The following is a 10,208-nucleotide window of genomic DNA, read 5'->3' as shown; positions in this document are numbered from 1 at the left end:
TAAGACGTTTTCTTTTGTTCTTCCATTGTGATTTCATCGTTTCTAAACACACAAATCAGACTTCTTCCTCTTTTCCTCGGATCCTTCTGCCGTTCTTTCACAGGAGTCCCTGAAGGAGAAGCAGAGCTGCAGGTCACATAAAAAACTGAGAAAATCATCATTATTTTTATAAGCGTCTTCAGAAACGTAATTATTTATTAGCTAGACATTAATATAAAGGACGGTGTTTGATTTTAGGCATATTTTCCAAATTCAGGCCTATAAATGTATAAGTTTATTCAGTATAATATTTTAGTTTTATTAAAACGCATTAGGGCCACTGTGATGAGTTTTTCTCCTACAGCTGGCTTTTGTTGCTGCCTGGATGTGTTTCTATAAAAATCATAAATCTCCTTCACCCTCCCTGCAACACGTGTCGCTGGTTCTTGCTGATTCAGAATTTAACCGGTTCTCCTTTGGACCCTTCAGTTTCGTCTGTTCTGTGGCTGCAGGTTGTTGGAGGAGACGGCTCCGCTTCTCTCATCGTTCAGCTTCTCTCATCAGATCGTCGGGGACTTCTGAGCTTTGCTGCCCTGAACCGGAGCAGGCGGGAGGATCCTGCAGGGTTCCTCTGCAAGGTTCAGATGGAAACGTTGCATAACTGAGGTTCTGCCTGCAGCTGAAGAGCCTTCAATATGCAAATACCGCAGCAGCTGTATATGAGGGAACACATTATTACAGGAACATACAAGTCAACACAGGACAGAGTGTCAAGCTCTGCTGAAATCATCTCTGCCATGTTTGTCTGCAGTTGTTTTGTATTTCTCCGTATTTCACAAATGTGAAAACAAGCTGAATCCTGGCGGAGATTCCCTGGCCTCCCTGGGGTAACAGACCCGAGCTGGGGTGGGTTTGGCTTTCCCTCTCACTGGTTCTGGTGCTGCTGGAGACTAGGGGGGGGGGGGGGCTTTGCTGGTCTCTGGAGGTTCTGGTTCAGCCTGGAGCTGCTGAGGCCCTCAGGAACCGAGGCGTCCCCGGGGAGCAGATCTCTCTTCCACTGACAAATGATCAAAGTAACCGAACTCAGGTTTTACTGCCATGATTTAAATCATGTATTTTCCTTTGAATTATGCAGTTTTTATGGGTCATTGGGACACTTATTTTGTTGTAATATGAGGTTAGTTTCCTGCCAAAATGTTGCACACACAAATAAAACTTGTGTTACAAAATGTCCCCAAACGTTACACTCAAAATATCATTTATAAATTATCCCCGAGTACAAAACAGCCTCTCCTCGACTAAGAGACACTTCCACACCTCTGCGGCAGATTTCTGCCAAAAGGAACGAGCTGTTTATCCTAACAGCATTCAGAGTCGTCGTTCTGACTTCTGACAGCAGGGCGCAATGGAAGCAACTGAAAGGCGCCGGTTTGGCTGAGGAAGACTGACGTGATTTCACAGCTAGCACCATGAGCATTTCAAAACTTTCCCACTGAAAAATGTTTAGCTAAATCATAATTATGCAGATAGAGCATTTATGATTTCAGTTAACGGCACTGCTGTGTTAGGGTAAGGGACCGTGTCACTTTTCAGATCATCAATAAGTGTTTGCTGTAAAACGGTCTCTACAAGATAAACCAGACCCATGATCACTAAAGGAAACTAAAGCGCAGATGTTGCTGTTTGATGTTTTTTTAAAAGCATGTCCAATCATACAGAAGAATCAACCTGTTGGAATAAATGTTTATACTTCATTAACCGATTTATCTTGTTATGATGTAGTAATGTAAGCTTCTGATATAATCATATTACTCACATGATAGATTAATCATGTCCGTGCAAAGAAACAGAAGACACTCTGTTTCTTCGCTTCCTGAAACAAAAAGACTCAGCTAAAAGGTTATGTGCTGACTGGACGTGATGCTCAGCTGTGTGTCTTTGTTTGGCAGCTGAGGCTGTAACTATCTGTTCCTCCACCCATCAGTACAGCCTCAGTCATGTAACCAGGGAAACGCCCCTAACTTAATAAAACCAAGGAGAACGCTGAGACCGGCAGAGTGGGCTGGAGATTGTAACTGTATGGTCTCCTCCTACTCTCCTCGCAAGTAAAACCAATTAATTGTCCTTGTGCCTTTCTTTCCCTTGTTGTCTGATGTTTTAGGTATTTAGACCTGACACAACCTGAGCAAACTGTTCTCTGTAATTGATTTTCATCAGTTTATTTGCCCGTCTCAATGTCAGTTAACAAATAATACTAAACCAGTTTGTTTCTCAAAAGAAAGAAAAATAATTTAAAATGTTTTATATCCTACCAGAAAATCCTTTAATTTACTACAATAACTCATTTTATGTCTTTTTATTCTTGTTCTGTCTAGGAATAGCTTGCACAGAGCATGTTGGAGAGGCTTCAAACACGAATTCAGCATGCTGTCAATCAGCAGCCACTCCTGGATTACGCTGAGTTTGTATGTTTCCAAGAAGTTGTTCTTTTTAGCGTTATCTGATCAGGTTCACGTCCCTGAGGCCACAGTGAACGCGTTGACCGACTTGCACACCTTAGTTGTTCAAGAGAGACAAAATCAGGCCGTTACCGTGTCTGTTCAGATTACCCATGGAGTTACTGGACGTCCAAGATTTGATATATCTTCTGATGCCCTCTTACATCTTCTAAACCAAGGTCTTCCAGTGGCATTCATTGCCAACCTGCTGGGCGTGTCCACCTGTTCTGTCTACAGAAGAGCTCTGTTAGAGCCTTCTACAGCACCTGTTCTGACGCACAGTTAGACCAATCGATATCTGACATAAAAAGCCATGCCTCATGCTCGCTATCGCCTGGTTGAGGGAGCATTGCATGCTGGGGGGCTCTGAGTCCAGTGGAAAGGGTGCGGGCCTCCGTGCACCGCATAATTACTGTTGGCATCCTTTGCCGGATGACCCAGCGAGGATGTGCTCTGCGGCGCACCTACTCAGCTCCTGGTCCAAAATCTCTGATGCACATCGACACCAATTATAATATGGGTTCTGCTGGCACACCTGTGTGAGAGGTGCACAGGTGTGTGAGAGGCATGCCAAGTGTGAAGTGTGAGCAAGACGGTTTATAGCCAGAGGGGCTGCTTTGAGCTGGAGTAAGTCAAGGGAAGCTAGCGATTGTTTCATTTCTACTTCTACGCTTGGGTCAGCCAGCGAGGTTTGTTTACATGTTATATAACTTTATGTCTTTGTTTTGCTGTTACATTGTGTTTTATGTTTTTTAGTCCCACGGTGGCGTTAAATGGTGCTGCAACAATCAAGACTGTACATCCTACAATAAAGTCAACGTCATGCATCAGTAAAACAAACTCTTTATTGACACAGGAAGAGGTGGAAGTGATGGCAGGAGTTCAGGTTCCTGCGGCCTTGATTCCCCGTTCTGCCTCGGTTCAACGCTGCCAGGAAGACGTCTCCAGACGACTTTCAGCAGAGCCGAGCTGGCCCGGTTCAGACGGGCCAGCAGCAGAGATAAAAGTCTGCTGTGTCATTTATTCATGTGAATCCGTCATAATCATCACCAAAACCACATAAACCCTTTAAATTCTGCTCTGGTTCTGGTTCTGGTGTTCCACACCAATATCACCAACGCCTCACATCAAGTCAACACTTTCCAGAACTTTCTGGAGAGCCTCTGAGTCACAGAGACTGGATCACGCTGGCAGCCGGTGGACACGAGGCTAAACCACTGAGCTATATTATCCACTGGAGTGCTAATCGCCGTCTGTTAGAACGAGTCGCTTTGAAGCCACCAGCCGCCATATTGGTACTCCCTATTTCCCCCCAGTAACCAGGGAATATGTGCGCTACAGCATCGAATGACGAGGATTTTCTCGGGGGGGGGGGGGGGGGGGGGGGGGGGGGGGGGGGTGCTTAAGACTTTAAAATGTCAAATAACATATACTTTTATTTTATGTTCTAAAACTATCAAGTAATGGGAAAGTCATGTGCTGAAATATTTTGCATTTTATTCATTTAAATATATATGTTTAACATTTATAAATATATAAATAACTATACAAAAACTAGGGCTGGGCAAGTTAACGCGTTAATTTCGCGTTAATTCATTAGACTATTAACGCCGATATTTATTTTATCGCGCATTAACGCATGTTGCTCACATGCTTTCAGTCAGTGTCAGTCAGCACGACTGCAGCGCGCTGTCACGGCAGCACTCTCCCGCTCCCCCTCCCCTCTCGTACATGGCTCAGCGGCGTACCGTAAATGAAATCAAGCTGTATGTTTTGTAAAAAGCCGGTTCATTTCAGTGGAAACACAACAAATCTATCTAAGCACGTGAAAAAACATGAAAACGTCGAGCCCCAGAAACAGAGAGAGGAGACGAAACTTCTCTCACTGCCCCGACAGACCCACAGACTGACGTCACTGACTGAGGCGTTTCAGTCCTCCAGGGAACATCCAGGTAGATCAGTGGATGGATGGATGGATGTTACTGGAGCCCACACATAACATGTAATTAAGACCTTGAAAGAACCCAGTACATATATTAAAAAGTGTTATTTAAGATAAGATAACATTAGCTAATCCTTTTTTTATCCCACGACCGGGAAATATATAGGACTAAAGCAACAGGCAGGTTCACACAACACAGACAAAATTACATAAGGATTGAAATATATAAGAGGTGGATTAGCGAAAAAACACTGAACATAACATTATTGTTATTATTATTTTTAATTATTATTATTATTATTATTTAATTGTAATAATAAAATAAAAACCACAAAACCCAAAAGGTCAACAGTTTCATGATACATCAAGCTTAGGGACTGGCTAATATACAGCAGGTCAAAAAAGGCCATATTTTGGCTGCAGTGCTTGCTGTTCTCTTATGAAGAAAAGATCAACTAGTGCACTAAATTCAATAGATGGGTTGAAAATATCCAGTATAAAATAAGAGCTACAAATGTTACAACACTTTTGTTCATATGGCAGCAGAACATTAAAATAAAAGTGCTCTTTACACTACTTTTGAATTCATTCTTGGAGTTTGTAAATACAATGCGATTAATCGCGATTAATCAGGGCGATTAATCGCGATTAAATATTTTAATCGTTGCCCAGCCCTAACAAAAACATATATTTACATATGTGTATACATATATATACATATACACATACTTATATATACATATATATTTAATATGAATAACGTGTAAAATATTTCAGCACCTAATTTCCTAGTAGTTGATAGTGTTAGTACATCCACTGACTGTAGAATTACCTGTGAAACGTTTTCACTCAGCCAGAAAACTGCTTGTTGTTGCAACCAAATCCTGTGGGATGCTGTGAGAGTAGGGAGGAGCAAGATGGCGGCCAGTGACTTCAGTTTTTCGGCAAAATCAGCACTCCAGTGTATAATATAGCTCAGTGGGCTAAACGCGCTTAAACTACACTACCCAGAAGTCAGCGCGAAGCTGCGCAGCCTCAGTTGACCTCTGCTGTGTTGTCTAACCGGGTCACAGTTTTGCTCCGCGTCGCTCCACAAAGTTCGGGATTCAGACCCAGAACAGGAGCTCCGGCCTCCTGACACCAGCTGGAACCGGTTCTTGTCCGCTCATGATCCTCCCGTCCCGGGTCCGGACCGTCTGTGAGGCTCGGCTCGGTTCGGCCCAGTTAGCCAGCAGGCTAACCCTCTGGCCGGCGTGGCGTGTGAGATGATCCGCTGCTGGTGCTCCTGTTCCGGCTAAGCTGTGAGTGGACCGGCCGGAACCATGTGGCAGAACCTCGGCCTCACCCTGCTGGTCATCGTGGCTACGCTGCTCTGTGTGCTGCTCTTCATGGTGTTCGGTGAGTTCCACAGAACCGAACCGGGTCGGAACCAGGCCGGCTGTAGAGGACGTGGTGGGTCTGCTGCCTCCAGCTTCTCCCACACATAAAGGAAGGAGCTTAGCTGAAGCTAGCTAACAAAGGCTGGTTCTGACCCGGTCAGAGGTTCGGACCCGGACCCAGCTCCAGAAATCACCACATCCTGAACAGGTTCCGGGTTTATCAGAACCTGTTCCTGCAGAGGAAATGTTTCAGGCCTTTAGCTCCTCTGGTTCTGAGGTTCTGATGATTCTGGCCGTAGAGAATAAAACCCAAAGTTCTGGGTCACAGAAAAGCAGAACATCAGATCAATAAAAAGTTTATTTTAACCAGAAATGTATCAGGATTCTGGAAGTTCTGTTCAGTGTCTGCTCCCAGTACCGGGTCTGGGCCCCTTTGCTCTCCTGTGTCAGTGCAGCGTGGAGATGGTTCTGATGAGGGGTTCTGAAGCCCAGGTTGCTCTCATGGTGGCCTGCAGGTAATCTGGGTCGTTGGTTCTGGTGTCTGTCATCGTCCTCAGAACAGTACCCCGCCTACGTGTACCGGTCCAGATTCTGGAATGGGTTCTGCAGTTCTCCCGGTGCTGGTCTACACGTCCTCCTTCCACTCAACTTTCCTTAGATAAAAGGTTCTGTTTGAGACGTACGGTCCACAGAACCCCATCTGATCCAGAACCGGTCTATCCTGGACGGCTGGAACCGTTTTGTTCCGGATCTCAGAACATTAACTTCACATCAGGTTCTGGTTCTGAACGTGAGCTGCAGAGGAGAAAGCGGACCATGACTGACAGAAGATGCTGGGGGCCCGCTGAAGACCGTTCACTGTGGATTTGTGGAGCGGTTCTGAGACATCCGGGTCGTCTGCAGCAGAACCGTAAATATGTTCTGGACTCAGAGTTGGGCAGAACTTAAGGAAAGTTCTGCCGTCATCTGGGTCGACACCGTGTGTTTCTGCAGAACTTTTCCTGCTGGGGTCACTGAGTTCGGCAGGATTTTACTGACGGTACCAGAGTCCTTTACAGAACATGTTTGGTTCTGACCCAAAGCGGGTTTTCAGAACTTTTTACTTGAAATCTAAACTGCTTCTGCCTCTTAAATTAAAGTACGGAACCAAACCGGCCAATCAGGAGATGCTAACCGGGACATTCGGGTCTCCCTGCCGGGCCGTCAGATAAACTGAGGATAGAGATGAAAATGATCAGAACCAACATTCAGAACCTGGATCAGTCTTACAGCCAGAACATTTCTGACCCAGATGTGTCCCACAGGTCCAGTGAGTGCATCCTGACGTCAGGTGGCCGTGAATGGATCGGTTCTGGTACTGAAGCAGAACCTGTGGGACAGACTGGGTCTCTGCAGACAGAACCCATGCAGCGGTTCTGATCCGGTCAGTAACGAAAGCTCTCCTTCCTCCTCAGGTTGGTACGTCGTCTGGCAGCTCTTCCTCTCCAAGTTCAAGTTCCTGCGGGAACTGGTGGGCGACGCCGGAACGCCGCAGGCCGAAACCCAGCCGGCGGAACCAAAGGCGGAACGTTCCGCCCAGACCAGAACCCGGAACCGGACCTCACGCCAAAGAGTCTCCTTCCCAGACGGCGCCTCGTAGACGGCGGTCTGACAGGAAGCAGGCGGAGCGCCGATGGAGCTACTTCCAGCTTCCACCAGAGGGGGCGTGGCTTTAACAGAATCAACCAATCAGCTCCTAATCAGCTGATCTGGAAACGTTTGAGAGATCTGCCCTCCGAGGCAGCAGGAGGCGCCGTCAGTCACATGGTCTGCTGTTATCCAATCAGCTGTCACTTCCTGCGCCGTTTAATCGTTTCCGTTCTGAAACTTTAGCTTCGAATAAACAAATTAATGCCAAACCAGACCTAAACGAGTCTCTGTGTGGAAACGTTTCTCCGACCAGAACCGAAGCTTAGCGGTGCCGCAGCACCTCCAGGTTCTGGTCTGAATAAAGCAGCTAATTCTGCAGCGAAATGACCAGACAGCTTCAGGTTGTGGATTTTTAGTCGTTTATTGAAGTTTTGTCTCCAGCTGCTGCAGAAATCATTCACAGAAAATCCTCCGGTTACAGAAAATAAACGTTAAACATGAAACCTGCAGAGAAGACCTAACAGGAAGTGATGTAAGGAGGACCATCACCTGCTGCCGCGTCTCCAGGAGCTCAACGCCCAGCAGGTTTACAGGTCGGCCCGGGTCCATCAGAACCGCAGCTCTTCCAGAACCAAGCTCCGCCTCCTCAGCATCTCACCTTCAGGTCTGGTTCTGAGCAGCCGAGCCACCGGTTCTCCTCCTGCAGACACGTTAACGTCATCAACCCTGCAGCAGAACCACTTCCTGTCTAATCAGCCTGTCGGGGGTCTACCTATAACCCTGCAGCGGGGGGCCACAGCAGGGCCTCAAACGGCCCCTCGTGTCTCTAGCAGAGCGAGTAATGAGGACAGAGCCACGGCCGCTCAGCCTCGTTAGAAACGTCTGCAGCTACGGTGTCCTGGATGGACAAACGTCCTTACCGGGTCATGGCGGTCCTCCTCAGGCAGCTGCCCCCCCCCCATCCCTGCTCCACTGCAGATCCTCATGCAGGCTGCAGACATACAGATCATCAGGGGTTTAATTAAACAAGTTAGCATTTTAACATTTATCATCTTCTAAATAATTTATTAATAATTTAACCCCCTGACTGTAGGCTGAAGCTTTAGTTCTTTAATTCAAACTTATACCATAAATATAATACAGGAATTTATCTTTAAACAAACCTCTACATAAACGGTGAAATGCTGCCCCCATGTGGACACCAGCAGCACTACAACCAACGGTTCTAACACTGGAGAGGCTGAGCTGGCTCCTGGGGGCCACAGAATAAATAAAGAGTTCAGGAGTGAACCAGAGTGTTTGTCGGGGGTCTACCTATAACCCTGCAGCGGGGGGGCCACAGCAGGGCCTCAAACGGCCCCTCGTGTCTCTAGCAGAGCGAATAATGAGGACAGAGCCACGGCCGCTCAGCCTCGTTAGAAACGCCTGCAGCTACGGCGTCCTGGATGGACAATCGTCCTTACCGGGTCACGGCGGTCCTCCTCAGGGAGCCGCGGGGCCCCCAGCATCTCAGCGGGCCCCCAGCATCTCAGCGGGTCCTCAAGCAGGCTGAAGGACAAAGTTAGCATGTTTTAAACTGAGCAGCATGTTTTACTTTTAAACACGAAAAATAAGAAAATACACAAAATAAATTAGAACTTAATGGAACAGAAGCAGGTTGTTAAAATCTTGTTTCTGGTCAAAGTTTAGGATCTTCATGGAGGTGGGAATAAACTGTCAGTACCACAGGAGCTGATATCCTTCTTCACCTCCAGTAATTCCCATTTACAGACTTTCCACCAACTTTAAAGTTCCGGCAGTTTTCATCCTGACAGAAAATGATCCGCTTCAGCATTTTATCCCAGATCTGAACTTAGCAAACCTCTCCTGTCTGCTTCTGAGCCTGATGCCGCTGGAGAAATGCTGCCCCCATGCGGACACCAGCAGCACTGCAGCGTTTCTGTCAACGGCTCGGAGCCCGACCCAGAACCATCAGAACTACATCCCTGCCTGCGGTTCCGACCCACAGACAGGACATATAAACAGTTTATAAAGAAAAGGACCGTGGTTCTGTCGGGGGTCTACCTATAACCCTGCAGCGGGGGGCCACAGCAGGGCCTCAAACGGCCCCTCATGTCTCTAGCAGAGCGAGTAATGAGGACAGAGCCACGGCCGCTCAGCCTCGTTAGAAACGCCTGCAGCTCCGCAGAAGTCGCTAAAACAGAGACAATCATAGACATACATACACACATATATATATATATATATATATATATATATATATATATATATATATATATGTCTATGGAGACAATGTTTCCATCACAGCAGCAGAGAGCGGCTCCATCTTTTCAGAGACGGAGCAGCGACGCGTTTCCGTGTCACAAACCCCGCATTTAAAACAAACATGGCCGAAACTGACTGTGGAGCAAAGCTCACCTCTCCGGGAACAACTCTGGGCGCTAAAAAGCTCAGATTCCCCGCTGCAGAGGCAGGATGGCCGCGGATGGAGCTCTCACACGCCGCCATGTCTGTCCTCTCGCTGCTGCTGCGCCGCTTCTTCTTCGCTGACGCGGCGCGGTGCTGCCACCTACCGGACGGAGAGGAGAAATAAGGCACTGACGTAAAATCATAGCTAAATTAAATACAATTAAATAAAAAAAATCACAGAAATTTGCGTTTGTGGCTTTTTAAAAATCTGATCAAAGACATTTGCGGGTTATACCGCCCCCCTGTGGTCATCTGATTAAACAAATAAAATGCATAAATACAGTCCTGTATTACAAACAAAGCTTATAAGAG

The 10,208-nt window shown here is 46.8% G+C and overlaps 1 protein-coding gene and 1 long non-coding RNA gene across 2 annotated transcripts; one reads left to right on the top strand and one right to left on the bottom strand.

Moving 5' to 3' along the window:
• The first annotated feature begins 5,444 nt into the window (after positions 1-5,444).
• On the top strand, positions 5,445-7,701 carry smim13 (small integral membrane protein 13). The gene is made up of 2 exons (XM_012857868.3): positions 5,445-5,817; positions 7,253-7,701. The coding sequence occupies exons 1-2, from the start codon at positions 5,742-5,744 to the stop codon at positions 7,435-7,437; spliced, it is 261 nt and encodes an 86-aa protein (XP_012713322.1). The 5' UTR covers positions 5,445-5,741; the 3' UTR covers positions 7,438-7,701.
• Positions 7,702-7,832: 131 nt separating this feature from the next.
• Positions 7,833-8,950, bottom strand: LOC110367575. The gene is made up of 2 exons (XR_004932354.1): positions 8,891-8,950; positions 7,833-8,127 (listed from the first exon to the last, which is right to left on the bottom strand). It is a non-coding gene; the product is annotated as an uncharacterized LOC110367575 (long non-coding RNA).
• Positions 8,951-10,208: the final 1,258 nt, after the last annotated feature.

This window comes from Fundulus heteroclitus, chromosome 13, assembly GCF_011125445.2.
Source record: "Fundulus heteroclitus isolate FHET01 chromosome 13, MU-UCD_Fhet_4.1, whole genome shotgun sequence".
NCBI classification, from domain to species: Eukaryota; Metazoa; Chordata; class Actinopteri; order Cyprinodontiformes; family Fundulidae; genus Fundulus; species Fundulus heteroclitus.
This window is presented reverse-complemented; position numbering and strand designations above follow the sequence as displayed.